Genomic DNA, 19667 nt, shown 5'->3' on the forward strand with positions numbered 1-19667 from the left:
AAGTCAACCACTGGTTTATTGACACAAAAAGGGACATGCCCATCCAAAAGAGTACTGGTAAACAGGCATTTCAAATATTTGTTTATTATTTTAATTAGAAAAAAATGGAATGGCCATAAGTCCAAAGTATGTACTGAAAAAGTGTTTTGTTTTTACTAAAATCATATCCCCTTAATCACAAGCATTTGTTTCGTATACGGGGTATCCCTTACTTAATATATATAAGTACTAAGAGGTACCCCGTGTAGGAAGAAAGTGCCTCTGCCCCTAATAGGTGTATAAGGAACCTCTCACTGCATTTAAACCCGGTAATAACTAAGTATAATATATGAAAATGTGTGTGTTATTTTCAATTAGACTCATGAAGGAATTACATGTATGCAATAGATAATTAAAGTTTTCAACACAAGATTTAAATTATTTTTCAAAAAAAATTATTCCCATTTAAAAAGGGAAATAAAAGTATAGAATTGAAATTTCCATTTTTTTTTTACACAATCAAAGACGGGAACTGGACAGATGGAATTATTTAATGGAACATTTTTTAAAAGTCAAAAAAATATTTTCTTTAATTGATCTGAAAAACAAAATAAATATGATTTTATTTTGGTGTTCAGCACATTTTTTAAAAATAATTCCATCTGACCAGTTTTTATCTTTAATTTTTTGCAATTAAATTAAATTTTAAATATATTTATTATAAATAACCCATTTCGTTTCTTTCAACAATGTAACTGAGGCATCTTTTCGAAGAATTTGTGGCCTTTCGGCCGTGGCCTTTAGAAAGGCCGTTTGTGATGACTGGATGAACAGCAGACAAGCACCAGGAAGCTGTGTACGACTGTATGGAGAGCAGATGGACTGTTCTTCACAGGACTTGCCGAAGGACCGATAAAATGCTGTGGTAGAAGCACCTGTTTCCCTGATCATTCAGATGCACTCCATCCTTGTCAAACAAGTTCTTGTTAAAGAATTTGTGGGTAAAGAAGAAAACCTTCTTACCCTGCTCAAAAGCACCAAATTCCTTAGCAAGAAACCTGTTGATACCTTTCTTCTTGCGACCATAAGATCGCTCAGAAAGGCCCCTCGGCCGTTGTCGAGAGAAAATGGAGCCAACAATGATGGTGGAATCAGGATGCTTCTCTCGCAACACGGAAATCAGCCTCTTCAGCTTCATCAGGACATCAGTGGGTCCGGTCTGGTCGTTGATGTCATTCCCCCCCAGCTGAAGGAAAGTAACTCCAGGACCAATGCTCTTCACCAACTCCATGTCCAGATGATAGACCTGTGGAACAGTCCTACCTCCAACTCCATGCAGAAGGACATCAGCATTCCAGAGTGGCATGCCCTTGCTGTGTGCAGTCATCCAGTCTCGAAGTCTACGCACAAAACTGTGCCCACACACCAAGACCTTAGTCTTCATGGCGTTCCTGTGGAATGACGCTCTCAGGCACTGTATGATGCTTATATACTAAGGTGTAAAGAGCGGACGTCACAGAGAACTGTCACCCGGATGTTGTTGAAATTTACTCGGCAGCTGATAGAAAATTTGTGCTTCGTATGGGTAGATATTCATTATTTTCAATCCTGGATTTACATATTTGATAAAAGTGGTGAAAATAATTCAATTTTCAACTTATATGCCATTCAAAATTCAACCATTGAATATTGCAGGATTGAAATACGATACGTTTTTTTAAATCAGAAACAAAGGACTTGCTTTAGATACACTCGTTTTTTTTAGTTTTTAAACCATAAATACGGATTTAGGTAGGGAATGAAGTAAAATTAGAATAACTCAAAATGTTATTATTAATTCTGACACATCACATTATGCAAAAATGTACACGTAGCCCCGCAGTTAGGTTGAATAAGCAGGTTAGAAAACACAACAACATGTGTATATGACTGAGGTATAATTTACATTGTCGTATATCGAGAAGATCATGTATAAGTTGGAATTTTCCTGACATGATTATATATAATGTAAAAAGATTTGTATTAGTCATAAAAATATATAGATAAAATTTTAACTGAAGCTGATTTTGCAGATTGAATACATGCGGTATGAGGGTGCCCCCCCCCCCCCCCCCCCCGATGTGTTTGAATGGATACAGTGTAGATTAAGAATTAATATATAGGGTACTTTATATATTTATTTCAAATGTACTTTAGCTTTTATTTGTGTAGTGAATAAAAAAATTGTTTACATATGTTGAATATGCAGGATAAACTGTTAAACACTGTTAAATTACTTAGCTTTTGTAACCGGATATATATAAAAAGTTGGCGCATGCGCAAGTAGCCTAGTCCTACTTTGCAATGTAACAGGATGTTTATGAAAAGTTGGCGCATGCGCCGCAGCCTAGTCCTAAGGTTGCAGATAAGCTCACCTTTGCCCTATTTCACTGCTGTACAACCAAATCTCAGATGGCAAACGCGGAAGTACCAGGTATTTTTCAATATATATATATATATATTTATAAAACTACAAAAACAACGTACGAGTACCCATTATTGCCGAGTACCCAATGGCCATTATTTATTGCCGATTTTCGTTTTCACGTTTATAGGCCTATCTGGTAAAAGGAAGTTATTTGTAATTTTTTCGCAAGATACATAAATTACACAATTTTTTTCAAACCCCCAATCGTCTCGGAGAAAGAAAAAAGTTGTTTAGAGTTAATAAACTCACAGGTGAGTAGCAAGTCTTAAGTTATTCCATTTTTCGGGGTCAATCTGGGGTCAACCGGCGTAAGACGCCGTTTTCCTTCTATAACCTAACCAACTATCCTAGAAATAAAATCTATTTGAACATGCTCATTATGTTTATCATGTTGTCCCATACTCTGGCAATACAGGTTCAGATCGAAATTGTCATAAAACGTTTGACATTTTAAAAATATTAACAGGTAACTTACAAAGGACAAAGTGGGAAAAATGAGCGTTACGCCGACAACCGGGGATAACTCTAAGGAATGTAAAATTCGTCTATACAGCAGTCGTGCGACAGGACATGCCATAGAATTTTCGGCTAGATTTCTATTTTCCTGATAGAATCAGTCACGTTTTGGTGCAAATCAAATGAATATTCTCCTGCATGCATTTATACTAATCGAAATTTTCCATGATAATATTTCTACTTGCAGTATTTCACGAAAATTACGATGAGTACGAAGCGTTTGCTGTATGACGCCATTTTTGTTTTATATGGGAGCGGATCAAATCCACCACACGCACCTGTTTTTAATAAATCTGCAATATGTTATTTTTATCGATTTATTTTTGCTCATATCGCTTCAAAATTATATTGACAACTTTTTACTAAACATAACAAGGTGGAAGTGTCTTATTTATTTTTTTTAACAAAAAAATATTTATAAATGGGAAAAAATAAATTGGAAAATGTGATAAAAATACACAAGTTCTAAATGACATGAGAGTACAAAGACATATCCTGGATTCATCCTTGGAGAAACAATATACTCAATAACTTGCTCTAATTTTTTTTTCTTCAAGAGATAATAAAAAAAAATAAATATTATGAAAAATGGAGTTTTATTGAGCCTTTTGAGGATGGGGGTGCAAGCTACTTTTCTTCAAAATTTGAAAAACCCCTTTTACAACTGCAAGTCATTTTATAGCTATAAAATTTGGAAACTGAAACCCATGAAGGGGCTGAAGGGTCTAAAGTCATACCTTATAACTGAATAAAAATTCTTTTGAATAAATACCAGGGTTACCCTTAGCTAGTGACATACTGCAGTATTTATTGAAGTTTTATGTAGTTTTATAATCTATAAATATACAGTGATTACAAGTTTATAAATTAACAAAAAACACCTTAGAAAATTAAAATGCTTTTAAGCTGGTTTTTTAGCTCACCTGAGCCTAAGGCTCAAGTGAGCTATTCTGATCACATTTTGTCCGTCGTCCGTCCGTCTGTCTGTCCGTCTGTCCGTTTGTAAATTTTTCACATTTTCGACTTCTTCTCAAGAACCAATGGACCAATTTTAATCAAACTTAGTACAGAGCATCCTTGGGTGTTGGGGAGTTTAAATTGTTAAAATGAAAGGCCAAGTCCCCTTACAAGGGGAGATAATCAAGAAAAGACAAAATTAGGGTGGGGTCACTAAAAAATCTTCTTCTCAAGAACCATTGGGCCAGGAAAGCTGAAACTTATTTGGAAGCATCCTTGGGTAGTGTAGATAACAAATTGTTAAAATCATGACCCCCGGGGGTAGGGCGGGGCCACAATAGGGAATCCAAGTTTTACATTGAAATATATAGAACAAATCTTTAAAAATCTTCTTCTCAAGAAACACTGGGCCTGGAAAGCTGAACCTTATGTGGAAGCATTCTTGGGTAGTGTAGATATTCAATTGTTAAAATCATGACCCCCGGGGGTAGGGCGGGGCCACAATAGGGAATCCAATTTTTACATAGAAATATAGAACAAATCTTTAAAAATCTTCTTCTCAAGAAACACTGGGCCTGGAAAGCTGAAACTTATGTGGAAGCATCTTTGAGTAGTGTAGATATTAAATTGTTAAAATCATGACCCCCTGGGGGTAGGGTGGAGCCAAAATAGGGAATTCAAGTTTTATATAGAACATATCTTTAAAAATCTTTTTTCTCAAGAACCACTGGGCCAGGAATGCTGAAACTTATGTGGAAGCATCCTGGGATAGTGTAGATTCTAAAGTTTTAAAATCATAAAAGGGAAGTGGGTAGTGAGGCATGATAGGTATAGCAAGATGGGGAATCTGGTAAAGAACTACATCACCCAAGTTACTCAGGTGAGCGATGTGGCCCATGGGCCTCTTGTTTTTTGTTTATCTTGCGACTTTTGAAAAAGAAGCAATGTATAGGTTATACCCACCCCAATGGTTTAGAGAGTACCTTAAAATTAAAGTTAAGCAAAGTCAAAATATTGTTTGCATGCAGTTTGTAAAATTAGTAATACCTGGAAATCAAATGTAAACAATGCAATTTTTATAGATCTAACAGTCTGCTTCTGAAGGGGGAAATAAATTGTTGACTAAAAAAAAAAAAACATGCATTGACAAATATATTGTATACTTCATAGATCATAAAACATTTAATTTCTGGAACATGATATCTTATACATTTCTCTGGTGATACTGATATGTCAATTTAGAATTAAAAAAAAATGGAAGGCTTAGGAAAAAAAAAAATACCAAACCAAAAAATTAGATTACCATTGCAATCTATTTTTTCTCAGTGGAATTAATGTTTTTTTTTTAAATTTAATATTAAAGAAGGTGGGATACATGTTCAACTGAAGATTCCCTGTGTAGAATGCAGAAGAAATAAAAATACATGTTTTTAAATTCAAATGGCTTATGATAGATATAAAAATTCTACTTACTGAGCTTAATTTAAGTGGAATATAGTTATAGTTTAAAAACATTTTTTTCCTTTAGTATTAACAGAAAAGACAAGGAAACAAACACAGGCTAGACGTGTTTCATTTACAAGCTACATCAACATACATGTGTGTAACAGAAAATATTCAATTCAACTCGTATCTTTTTAGTACATGAAAATAAATTTTGTTGAATTGACATAGATAGTAAATGCCTATAAATCCAAATTCTGTATCTACAATTGCAAAATGATATTTGAATAACTGTACATCAACAATCATAAGGTACCTTTAGTTAGGCTAGTACACTGTATTAACATTTAAATATTTCCATCTTGAGCATCTGCCTTTGCGTCTTATTCTAAGGTCCACATGCATGTAAATCTTGTGTGCTGTCTTTGTGTTTGACCTGAATGGGTGGTGACTATTGAAATTGACACGGGTGGCCTTGTGTAATTTGAATCTATTTGTTTATATTTTTAAAATCTAAATTTGAAAATTATATTTCACAATGAAAAGGAAATATAAGGAATCACTGTCTAGTTAGTTAGCTTCACTCTTATACAAATTATCTGACAATTTTAACTATCGTTTGTACTCTACTAACTTGACAGTTATTCCTTAAATAACTATTGAAAATGACTGCCTTAATTTTATATACAATGAACATACTTTTCACAATTTTAGAATCAAAATTATTTCAATCACATGGCCTTAGACTTTTAGATGTACAGTTTACATTTGCAACTTTTTTGACTACTCAGTGTATATTTATGGAAATATTTTTTTAATATAGATGAAAATAGAAAGAAGTTACTTCCATTTACAGCTACAATATTTCTTTACATACTCCTATATATTTTTTTAATTCTTCACATAAAACTGCAAAGCTTTGATTTAGCAGCCATAGTCAGAGGTCTGCATGCCATTCAACTCCTTAAAAAATCTTCAGATACTGTAGTCCACCATTTATTTGGTCATTGGCAAGGCAAAGTGAGGACAAGTGCTTGATATGTGCCTAAAAAAACAGAACAAATTTGGGATATAGAACAGTAATCCAAAATAAATAAACAAACAAATAAGTTATTTTTATTTGATTAAGGATTCAAGTTAATTCCAATTTTTATTTCTAAAAATATTTCGAACATTAACAGTACATACTGAAGATTAGTTGTTAAGAACTTGAAATATATCTTAAAACACAATTGTAACTGCGTAGCTCAGTCTCCACCCCCAAATTTGTATCTACAATGCAGAACCTGTCGAGTTCTCAAAATGAGTTGTGACACAATCAAAGAAAAATAGCTCCGCCCACTTTTTTACTGTGCAACATCCAAACTAGCGCCAGAGTTCTGTAGATCAGGCACCGTCGAGGAGTACCCATCCGCAGTATATATACTTCCATGAAATATGTAAGATTCGGTCAGATTAGTATTGACAATTTAATGGGGTAGATGTAATGAGTGTTAGTCAGTCTTGGATAAGGTTGAGGATTTAACGTGTAATTGTTGTGGTTTGTTGTAGTTTGAGATTGATCATAATATATTTCAGCCCTCTTAAAATCCCGGTTTAACTAGAAAACTCTTCGATGGACTTTGATGTCACAGATTTTTATTTTCTAATTCAATTGCGACATTAAAAATGAAGTGAAAGAGATGTGTGGCTGTCGTCAGTGATTTACAATGATATTTAAAATTAAAAAAACACAAAAAATGGACTTGAACGATTTTTGCATGAGGAGAGTAGATGTTTTCCGTTATTGCAAATTTTCCTTTTCGTTTGGATCGAAATTACGTGTAGATTCTGTGTAGAATAAGTTTTATACGCCCATCTTAAGACGGGACGTATTATGTTATAGGCTTCGTGTCCGTCCGTCTGTCTGTCTGTCTGTCTGTTCGTCTGTTAGCTTTTCTTGTGTCCGGCTCATAACTTTAATACTATAAGGCCTAGAGTTACCAAATTTTGTCAGCTGATACATCTTGGGTAGAAGGTGTGTCTCGCACAAAAAGTAGGTCACTCTGACCTTTAATAAAGATGCTATAGCCAAATATGGAAAAATCCTGTCCGGCTCATAACTAGAAAACTATGAGACTTAGAGCTTTCAAACTTGGCAAAAGTATACAGCTATTGTAGAAGGTGTGTCGCGGCCTATTTCAAGGTCACTGTGACCTTTAATTTAAGTGATTTTTTTTTTTAAAAAACTAAGTCTTTTAAATTTTAAACTTCATAATCCTAAAAAATGTAAAAAATATAGTTGTATCCTTATTAAAAAATGTTAAATTAAGTAAAAAATTATTTTTTCATTATATACTTTATAGCAATCTGTAACAAATGTTTATGCTTTGAGAGGAATTTAGTTTGTCCCATGGGCATAATTATCAAGCACTGGTCAAGAAGAATTTTGATAGCAAAAACTTGCATGTCAAATTAGAGAGAAATTAATGAGTTTATTGTCAGGAGCTAAGAGCATCTCTAGCAATGATGCAGCTGTTATCTTTATTTAACTCTTGGGAGTTGGGCAAAAAGAAATGGCCATAGTTCATAGTTGCATGTGTTAATTAAGAGTTCTTGATGGCTAGTCCAGATAAAGATCTTCCAATTGGTGTAATGTAATTAAAACAAATTTATGTTTTAGTGCATGATTAAAACTAAATTAGTATTGTATAATATAATTAAAACTAATTATACATGTACATGTGTTCATTGAGAAAAAATATATATTTCAATTTTTATATATTTGCAACAAATTGCAGTCATGTCTCACTTAGAATTTTATAGTCTGAAGAAATTTTAATTTATGTTTGATTTTTTTATTAAACTGTAGCATTTCTATTATTTCATAAAATATGCAATAAACAATTTAAGTTTAAGTAAGCTGCAGATGGATATTTGTTATGCTCTAACACAACCAGTTTAGAGTTATGTGATGTATTTGTTATAATCAATCCCTACACTGCAAGTCTCTTAGAGATGTATGATAAGAAATGGAAATTAAATCATTGAAATCTGTGTCAATCTGTTAATCAAGGCTACCTGATTTTCTTGCATCCTAACCAATTTATTATTATTGAACAATATTTGACGGGCGTATCATGCTGTGGCAGGGCACTTTATTTAAAATGATAGTGAAATTTTGGCATTTAACATTCCCAGGGAAATATTTCTCCAAATTATTTATAGCAGGAAAAGATCAGCATTTACTATTTGTACACGCTTTTGATAAATTGAATAAAATTTATTTTCAGATCGTGCTGTATTTTAGATACAGAATAGTTGGCTAATACAAGACACTATACAGGAATAATACGGAACGGAAAGTAGCTACGCCCACCATAGTCCTGTTCTGTATTGTTATAGACTTCACAAAGGTCAATATGTGGTTATAAGGACTCATGGCAAGTGATATTGGCCAAAAACCCAGGATGTCATAACTATTTTTTAAATGGTACCGTTATACCTTTGCACATCTCTCATCTTCCTCAAAAAAGCTCCTCTTGACAGTCACAAAATACTTTGCCATCTTGTGCGGAAAGCACCAAGTAGTCTTATGACAATGGTCTTATTCCAAAAACTTCTGAATTCACATGAAAAGGACCTTCAAAAAATATAAAGAATCATGATAAATTCTTGAACACACATAAAGTAAATAATTATACTTTCATTGAATCCACATAAATGTGACTCTTAATGACCAAGTTAATTTCCTTCAAGGTTGATAGTTTCTTAAAGATTTCCTTCATTGCATGCAGTTTGTTGCATAATGGTTGGGACGGGAGAGAGGTTTAAGTGATTTGTTTCATAAAAATATTAAAATTTATACCTAATTCCACATTTCATATTAGTTATTATTATAAAAAAAAATCCAAGTAACATAACTTTGCTGAAGAAGTGACACCACAATACAAATCCTCCAAACTTGCAAGTCGGGTGCATTATATCAGGTGCGTGGTGCGTGGGGGATGGGCTGGGATTTTTTCGATATATATTTTAATGCACATGAAAAACATTATCAATACTTCATATTATTTAAAAAACATCAATGACACTGACCAATGACATCCATTTACTGCAATCAATCTGGAAGTACGCTGTTTTAACATGGAGCTCCTACCATCATGTTGGAAGGAATATTTGAAGGCTGGTTCACAAGCAAAAGTATACGCAAAAACTGGTTTAAAAGTGTTTGCCAAAGCTCTGCAGCCATTGGGGCTTATACTTCTCTTTCTCTTATCTGTTATAATACAGCGTCTATTTGGAAAAATAGCGTTTCGGTCATTGTCAGTTCCGATTCAGTAGCTATTCCACCTAAAAATTAAAAGAAAGATTTCAAAATTAAACTTTTGCTTTCTGAGGTGTAAAGTCTGAAAGATGAAAGGTATAAGCATCCTTTTCATTAAATCATAAGGAATAAAGTCAATACTGATGCCAAAATATACCCAAACAATGACAACTTCTACCACGGTAACCTAGGGGAGCTAATCAAGACAACTTCGAGATGAATTTCGAGCGTGATTGAAATAAAGGAGATATCCAAATGACTGATTTTCATGTTTTGAATAATATTCAATAAAAAAATAGGAAATATATGATAATTAGTCAAAAATATACTAAGTTTACTCCCTTTTATAAACTTGTAACGCTTCATTCTACATAAATCACAAGGCTTTTGACACCGTACCTCACGACAAACTACTTCACAAACTACATCAATATGGCATCCTAGGAACACTCCACACATGCATATGGCTAAACAACTTCCTAACAACAAGGAAATGAAAACAATAGTAGAGGGAATAGAGTCGGAGGAAACATCAGTAGACTCCGGAGTGCCACAAGGCACAGTACTCGGCCCGAAAATGTTCCAATGCCACATAAACGATCTACCAGACGCTATCAGCTCGTCTGTACGCCTATTTGCCGACGATTGCCTCCTATATAGAACCATCAGGAGCAACAAAGACCATCAGATACTACAAAACGACCTCAACCAACTACAGGTCTGGGCAAATAAGTTGGGCATGAGATTCAATGCTAAAAAGTGCTACATTATGTCAATCAATCAAAAATCAACAAAACCATACCAACTTAACAGCCACATACTCCAAGAAGTACAAACAACCCATACCTTGGACTTGAAATATCAAATGATCTCAAATGGAGTCTACACATAAACAGCATCAGTAAGAAAGCAAATAACACTCTAGGCTTCCTAAGACGAAACCTCCGAAATGTCCCTGAAGAATGCAGTAAAACAGCATATACATGTATATCCCTAGTTAGATCAATTATGGAATATGGAGCAACTATCTGGAACCCATACCTCAAAGGGGATATTGACAAGTTAGAAAGAATACAAAATAGAGCCATAAGATTTATAAAAAAGGACTACAGCAGTAGGAATCCAGGAGCACTAACATCCATGAGGGAAAGTCTCGACATTGAAACACTAGAGGAAAAAAGAACAAGTTTGCGATTAATTCTAATGTACAAAGTGGTTGAGGGGTCGGTGCCGGCACTACCACCTCATCTATTAGTAAAACATACCAAAGAAAAACGCCAAATCAAACCAAGACAATACTAGAACTGTCCAATAGGGACAAATACCCCCCGCTGGGTTTTTCAGAGAAGGTGCCAATTCAAAAATACTTTATGGATCTAGAGGTGTTCAAATTTACTTACAAAAATTTGCAGTGAAGTATAATTGCTCATCATGTTTCTTAATGAATGAAACAAAGGTGCAACCAAATGAAACATCAATACTAATACATTGTAATTCCATTGTAACATTATTTATTTTCATTTTATTTTAATTTTTTTAATTTCTGCATTAAATAAAATATATTGCAATTATGTGTTATGACACTCTGCAAACTGATTGTTGAAAAAAAAAATCATATTATACAAAATCAAATTAATGTTGATAACGTTATATCAAATTCATTTTGAAAATAAAGAGCTGATCATCCAGTAATGAAGTGCTTTGACAGACAATAAATTACAATTAAGAGAATAAGAGAAGAGAGATCTTTAATTCTTGTGCCCGATTCCCAGGAGATAAAACATGGTTGATAATGAGATGTCTTAATGTTCAACTTCTCACACCAAACTCATCAATTTATCTTTAACTGGATGCATGTCCAGTCATTATTCCCAAGGGACAAATGAAATTACTTTATCTTCTGTGCAATGTAAAAACTGTTTTTAACACTTGATGATGTTTCTTCTTTGTAAGTTTTTATGAGTAGTTTTAAGCTGAAGTTCATATTTTTGTACAGATATTCTAGATTCTATGTCTCAAACCTTATACATGATCCCCAAATGAACAAGTCAGTTAAAATAAAAAATAAAACCTGTAAAATTCAGAACAATAAACAAAAAGAGTTGAAAATTCCAGGTGCACACCTTCATATAGTGAATAATAAGTGTACAAATTTTCAAATTAATCCTTGCGATAGTTTCTGAGAAAGAGTCCGGACAAAATCACAAAATAAAAATGAAAAAACACCTGTAAAATTCAAAATAATAATTGAATCAAGATGAAAATATCAGGTGCACACCTCCATATGGTGAATAATATGTGTACGACTTTTCAGACAAATCCTTCCATTAGTTTCTGAGTAATGGTCCGGACAAAATCTCGTCTAAAGACAGACGGACGGACGGACAGACGGACATGATGATTCCAATATACCTCCCCTAAACTTCGTTTGCGGGGGGTATAATAAGGACCATCAGACAACAAACATTATACAAAAACATGTGTGCAACAACAATAAAGGCTTAGTAATACCAGCCAGTAAAAAACCACAATATCAGCACTCATTCTTTGTGGACACGTGTATTGAGTGGAACCATCTACCCAACTCTGTCGTACATGCGAAAACAATAGAGGGATTTTAGACCGCCCTACAGGAACATCGACGCCAATAACATCCGGCGCTCTCTCTCTTACTGTTGTGAAAAGCCTATATAGGATACTACAACGTATACATACAGATACAGAGATGACAAATATGTCTCCGATCCCGATAGTACACATTTTTAAAAAACTATTGTGGGAATTTGTGCGACTCTCTAGAGAATCATTTTATTCATGAAAACATCAATAATTATGTTAAAATCGTTAAAAAGTATTTTATCTTACTTTCTCTAGATCTTAATAAATAATATGAAAACTTTCGCATATGCTATGAAAGTACATTTCCTTCAAAATATATTTAAGAAATGATTTTTATGTACATTAAGAGAAATAAAATATTATTAAAACTTCCTGTTACTTACTTAATCAGTTACTTCCAATTGACATTGCTAAGATCCAGTGTATTCACCTTCATGTCAACGTTTACTTGACATAACAAATTCGAACGGATCGTGCCTTCCATATGTTACTATTTTTAGATAAAATGGCGTCAACTGGAAAAGCTAGATAAAGCTGCATAAGATTATATTTGCGCACGAGGTCGAAGCAACATTGAAATAAAAAAATTTCACCAAAAATTAAAATAAAACATTAAAATTGGGTTTCTAAGGCCATGCAAAGTTAATTACTTGGTTCTCAGACCTTTTTTCAAGAAATATGATGAGGGAGGGAGGCTTTTGTTTTCTTTTTTATTGCCCTCAAAACATGATGAGGCGGCAGCTTTTTACATTGTACAAAACCTCAAAAAATGATGAGGGAGGTGATTTGGGGTTTATATTTTATTGATTTAGCAATAAAAAGGGTCAATGAGGCACCCTTGGAAGAGATGAGGGAGAGCCTGAGAACCAAGAAATTAATTTTTTTTTGCCTAATTGCATAATTTTATATTTAAGACTTTTTTTCTATTATTGTCATGAATTTAAAAATGGTTGGTTTATTTTGCGATTATTTGGTGAATAAGGAGGAAAAGATATAAGCGGCAATAATGGGTACTCTACTTCCTGTTTATCGAAGGTCATGGACAGGGTTTATTTTTAGCCCGAAAGTAAGTCGAGATGGACTTGTTTCAAATGAAAAATATATGTCATGTTAATTTAATAAACATTGCAGAGATACACAAAGAAATTATTTTAAATAAACATATTTTGGATATGACAAAGAAAAATATGGTATTTTTCAGCAATAATGGGTACTCAGACGTCACATATTTTGAGAGACATGTGTTGTTTGGAAGCTAGATTTGCACACATTACAATCTTCTTCATGGTAATACCATTTTATTCCCCATTTATCAAGGAGGAAGTGAATATGAGGATGAACGAAGTTTCTCTGATCTAGGTTACATGGAGCTTTAGTCTTATATTTTCACAGCCACCAGCTTACATAAAGAGTTTTTTCAACACAGCATTTCTAAAAATCGGGTTTTGGGCAGTAACCTAAAATGAATTTGCATAGAATAGGACTGAACATGTTTTCTACCATAGGATGGTAATTTCATTGTCTAAAAAAAGACATAATATTTTTGAATTTTTATATAGGAAAGGAAATACCCAGTGTAACGAAAAAATACTTACAATTTACACAGAAGTCTATGAAATTGAGCCCAGTGACAGCAATTCCAGGAATAGGCAAGACCACTGGAAAAGAGATGAGAAAAAAAGGTTTTGATTTGGTTTGTATCACTCTTTTTAAATGTTAAATTTACGATAATTGTTATAGATTCAAGAGTTACAATGTTACAATACATTAAATAAACAAAAGTCTTACAAAGAAACATTTCTCGCCTTCTCCTCCACTCCAGTATATACATGCAAATCATTCATTGTTAAATTAGATTTACAAGATAAATCTTAACAATATTGAATTGTTTTAGGCTTCCAAAGTCCTGGGAAAGTTCTTGATAGATGAATCCGGTTTTAAGGAATGGGTAGGAACCTTTGGGGCTGATAAAGGACAACAGAAAGCTTGCTTTGATGGTATGAAGGACTGGTGCGGAAACTTTTTATAATAAAGTTGACTTGAATAGAATTAAAGAGCTATTTTTGAATTGCATTTTAGACTCGGTCATGGATTATTAACGTATAACTTTACAATTGTATTGTTATGATAAATGTATTTCGGATGTTAAAATAAATGATGGATTTATAAAAAAAAACATTTGGGTAAAATATGTTAACTTGATATACATGCAATATGTTTGTCTTTAGATAATGATGTTAATCTAAACATGAATGGCAGCTTTACTTATCAAAATTTAACGAACTTTCTGGTTTTTTTTATTTGGACAAGAGATAAATCGACAATGAGTTAATATCACTACAGACAATACCAAATACATGTACGTACATGTACATATAATTTTTACGCATGTGTATAGTAGACTAGAAGACATCTTTAAGAGGTATTCAGTATGTTACACTGTACCGCAATCTACATTAATTTTATGTTGTTTTTTTGTATTTGAAACGAAAGCTAAAAATTAATCTATTGAAACAATTATCATACCTATACTGAATTAAATTTTGAAAATTGAATAAAATCTTTCAATCTTTCTTTTTAACCACTTTTTACTAAAATATGAACAGAAGTTAGGTGGCAAGGGATAGTAAAAACCTGGTTATTTAAAAAAAACAAAACTGTGTATTCATCATGATGTCGAACATATAACTATTAATTTAGTCATGTGGGTATTGTAGATATGTGAACTCATGTGAAATTAAGAATGTTTGTCAGTTGCAGAGGAAATTAAGTTGGATAAGTAAGGCTAAGACGAATATGTCATTCTCAGAGAAGAGGTGAATGATTACAGATTAAAATGTGAATTTTCATTACGACAGGCATCGATTTTCATAATGCTGGTGTTTTATCTCTCAGAGAAAGCTATTATCTAGAAAATAAAGGGACTGAATTTGTACTTTATACATGAATAAATGTTTTTAAAAAAGATGCATAGTATATATTTTGTTGGTTTATAAATTGCAATATCACAGGGCCAATTTTTGCATAAAGTGAGCCTAGCTCATGATTTTTTGAATAAGAATATGTTGATTTCAGGTCCTTGAACCTTATCAAAAAGGTCTATTTAAATTCCATTGAGTAAATATATCCCAATGGCAATTCAAACGCATATATGTCACATGAAATTGGATCGGTTGATTATGTACAAAATCGACTCTGAATAGCGTCACGTCGAATATGTTTACTCACACAGAGAGATAAAAGATATTTGTAGTGTATTCTTTGTTTTTTATCAAGCTTTTGAGTGGACACTCAGCAGAGAAAATGAACATGTTTGTACTTGTCATATTTTAGAGAACAAGGCGTAAAATTTAGAATCTTCTATTTAAAATCTAGAAATCTAGACAATCATTTAGAATTTTCTTTATTTGATTAAATATTTTAAGAAAATATTCGCAATTCGATTAAAATTCTCAAAATATAAAAAGATTAAATTTCAAATTAAACACTGTTATTAATATCATATAAATTATTTTAAAATACACTGTCATAGAAACAAACACAACAGATGACACAATAGATTAGTTATAATCATTTTAATTATTAGTGATCTTACGCCTTAATTTGCCTTCTTTAGTGTTCTCCCCAGTATTTGGCTATACCCCTCATAAAAGAAACAGAATAAAAACAAACAAACAAAACAAATGTAGAAAAAAAATATTTTTATCGAAAAACATTAAAAGATCTGATTTGTGGGTCGCCTAGATCTTTGCATAAATAGAACAATGCTTTGATGTCATTGACCGTCTTTGTTGCACCCTTTTCTAATAGATACATGTTCATTTTTTTTATTTGTCGACTTTTTTTTTTGTCAGAAAGGGTAAGATTTAGGATCAGTCATCCAAATTGACCCTCTCTTTTGAGAATAAGTATTGATAACAAAAATAAAACCCTCTATGTTAAAGTAAGCGTATGAGAGGATCCACTAGGATGCACTATACTCATATTCTTACCTACCTTGGAATAAGTCAATTTAGTAATTTTTAAAAACTTTACACTTACCCGAGTGAATGTATGAAATTTGAGTCCTGCAACCTCAGCGTCTTGGATACTGTGACCATCTGAACTGATGACACCTTACCGCGACCAACTTTTAGACAGAGTGAATGACTTTCAGACTTTTGAGCATATTTGGATTTATGGATGACTGTAATGAATAAAATATTGATAAACTGCCATGTTTCTGTTGTTTCATGAAAATAAAATGAGATAATGCTACATGTGAGTCAATTTTTTCATAAGGGTGGGTTCCACCCAGAATTTGAAAATAGCTGCAGAATTTAATGTAAATCTAGCAAATGAAGCAATATTTCAAGGTTTCAAATAGACTAATTCGCAAACTTTTTGATGATAATGAAAAATTATTCATTAATGTTTCTAGTATACTACATGATCTTTATCTGGTCCTTCCTGCAGATTAAGTAATATGCGAAAAGTTTCATCACCCCCCTCTCTAATGGAAATTAGAGATATAGCAGGTGCCCCCCATCTTCTTTGTTTACAATTAACACAGGCTAGAGAAAAACCCAAATTTTGATAAGACATTACAGTTCAGTCTCTGAAGCCTTAAACAGCACTGACCATTTATCATTTTTCTGAGAATTAGAAGTTTAAACAAGGAGAATTTAAAACCATGTCAAAGTTTAAAAAGGGTCATAACTATGGTTTCAAACCTCAAAATCTTAATGTGCCCCATAATAAGGGAGTGAAAATTATTGATGTGAAAATTTTACCTGCACGGTACAACAGACTGTCCCAGCAGATGCATCAGATGGTTTCGGAAACTCCTATAGTGTGGAAGGGCAGGAAATGCTCGTGTGGCCCATGTGCCACCATCTCCTTAGGCCAACGAGACCGAAAGTTGAAAGCCCTCCAAAGTGCCTAAATACAAATGAATCAGAACAGTAAGTCAAATTTTGTATAAAACATTTATAATAGAGCAATAGTTCATAAAAATTCTAACAAATCAAGTCTTACTTACCTTTTACATGACTAAATATGGGAGAAATGGACCTTACTAGGGTAGGATACATATTACATGTATACTATTACATGTAAATACATGCAAAGACAAATGTAATACATGCAGTTGAAAGTCATATAGGTACATAAGAAAAGAAATCAGAAGCATTCATTTCAAAGAATTAAATTTACATGATGTTAAAATTTCCTATGTCTTGTCAGATAGTCTAAGGGAAGTAACTCTAAAATGTGCTCTCATGCACTGTATACTGTCATCTGTCTCAAACAAATGAAAAATGGTATATTTACCTAGATTGGCCAATCACAATTCTCATCGACTGCTACACCTTGGAAAAACAGCCGAGATGTGGAATGAGGTGATCTCTCTCCACCAGCAAGGGAATCGGGGATGCGATGGACCGCTTGAGTGGGATCTGGCATCCGAAGAGAGGCGTGGTTTGGGAAGCAGGATGGGCCTTCGATGTTGTAAGTGTCTATATGTATCAAGGCGGTACAATCTATATGAGGAGGTAGAGAGTCGAGACCAAATCCCCGGGTAGGAAAGCTGCTACTATTAACTACGGGCTTCAGGTTGGCCTCAGTCAAACCCTATAGGCAATGATGGGATGAGGAAAATCCTTCTTTCTACCAACACTCCCCCTCCAACGTGAAAGTCTATACAAAAGACATCAAACAAAATTTGGCAATTATTGAAAACCTTAATGAGGCTAAACAGGTGTGGCCAGTTGGTGGACGTAAACACTCTAAGGGGAAGTGACTCTCCACATGCTATCCCTGTACAGTGTGATGGCATTTACAATAACCCCATGTACTCGGGGGTGGGTGAGACACCCTTCCAGCTGGTGACACAGACTGTATACTCATTTGCCGAGAATGTCACTACAAGACATCAGATAATTAAAATGGTAACTAAAAATAAAATTTGTTCAACATGGCCACTTACTTGATGAGGGTACTGCTAACGACCACTGCAGTCCTGGGGTGTGTGGGGCAAATCTACCAATGCACCATACCATTGGGAGTTCACTTGGGCTTGGGAGGAGATGGAGGAACTCCTCTGCAAAGGTGGCCTCGAGGTGAGGGAGGTAACCACTGACCCGGACAGGTCTGTCGGTCGAGCTGCAGATTCCCTCTATAAGGACGGTCTGCTGCAAAATATCCCAGTTCACTACATTGACACTCGACACTTGTCAGAGTCAATCAGAAAGGCAATTAAAATAGATCAAAAACATTTAGAGATCATGCCAAAAAGAACTAAGGCAGAAAAAACCAAACTTTGCCTGCATCTTTAAGAGGTTGTGTCCAGCTGTACTGGACAGGACAATCAAAAACACCAACTCGCAAAAGGTTGAAAGCTTCAACAGAACTCTGCGACAATCCCTGCCTCGTAATGTTACTTTCACAAGAAACTTTGCTGGTCGGGCGCACAGTGCAGCTCACTCATCGAATCACGGTCCGGGCAGCTCGCTTCGAAGCCTCTGCGCAGGGGTTTGGTGCCCCGAATGTCAGACTGCTCGGCCCAACGATACCTCGGCCCACTGACACCTCGGCTCCCACGGCTCGGTCCAAATTTGCAGACACCTCGGCTCACATAAAAGACACCTCGGCCCAAATAGAAATATATTATTTTAATTAAATATATTTATTATTTATGCTGTTATATATCTATGAAATGCAAAAGAAAATTAATTTGATACATTTGCAATCTTCCAAGACGGCAAATTGACGGTAATTAAAGAAAGACAATCCATTAGTAACTTGATGGTAAGTGCTAAAATCATTAAACAAACAAGAAGACGCGGTGCATCCTTTAGAGTCTCGAGCGCTTGTCATATGGGGTGGTGACTATGAGGAGTTAATTACGAGAAGCCATAATTGGGTCACCCGTACGAAATTCATAGGCGTATTACGCCTGGATTTTTTTCAAATCCTGGCGTACACGAGGCGTATTCTTAAAAATACGTCTCATTTTAAGACGTACACGTATTTTTGACTGAAATACGCCTCCCCTTCTCCAGGCGTATTATTCTGAATCCGGGTGGATTTTTAACTCTGTCTTTCTTACACTGGGAAAAAAAAACTTAGAAAATTTGATGGGGCGTATTTTTGAAAGTTCAGGTGGATTTTCTGACTTAGTTTATTTAAAAGTGGGAAAATTTTCACTTAGAAATTTTCCTCCATGGAATAATTGCATTAGTGATTGTCCTTCATGAGGAAGAAAAATTTTCATTTTTTTTTTCTAATGAATTGCATTAATACCCAATATATATTATAAACAATATAATCATGACAAATTGACGAAATTTTATTTACCAAATATATAAACATTGAATATTAATATTGTCTTAATGTTTACCT

The 19667-nt window shown here is 33.9% G+C and overlaps 1 protein-coding gene and 1 long non-coding RNA gene across 2 annotated transcripts; one reads left to right on the plus strand and one right to left on the minus strand.

The window, feature by feature from the left end:
- The first annotated feature begins 2370 nt into the window (after positions 1–2370).
- On the plus strand, positions 2371–15240 carry LOC134246299 (barrier-to-autointegration factor-like). Its single transcript, XM_062728625.1, has 3 exons — positions 2371–2452; positions 13847–13980; positions 14182–15240. The coding sequence occupies exons 1-3, from the start codon at positions 2431–2433 to the stop codon at positions 14314–14316; spliced, it is 291 nt and encodes a 96-aa protein (XP_062584609.1). The 5' UTR covers positions 2371–2430; the 3' UTR covers positions 14317–15240.
- LOC134246300 (uncharacterized) lies at positions 4383–18452 on the minus strand. Its single transcript, XR_009987609.1, has 9 exons — positions 18253–18452; positions 17598–17963; positions 17060–17207; positions 16329–16473; positions 13883–13945; positions 12671–12811; positions 9440–9694; positions 8847–8984; positions 4383–6407 (listed from the first exon to the last, which is right to left on the minus strand). It is a non-coding gene; the product is annotated as an uncharacterized LOC134246300 (long non-coding RNA).
- Positions 18453–19667: the final 1215 nt, after the last annotated feature.

Source organism: Saccostrea cucullata, unplaced genomic scaffold, assembly GCF_032062105.1.
Source record: "Saccostrea cucullata isolate Sc308-1 unplaced genomic scaffold, CSIRO_AGI_Scuc_v1 ctg2972, whole genome shotgun sequence".
Taxonomy (NCBI): Eukaryota; Metazoa; Mollusca; class Bivalvia; order Ostreida; family Ostreidae; genus Saccostrea; species Saccostrea cuccullata.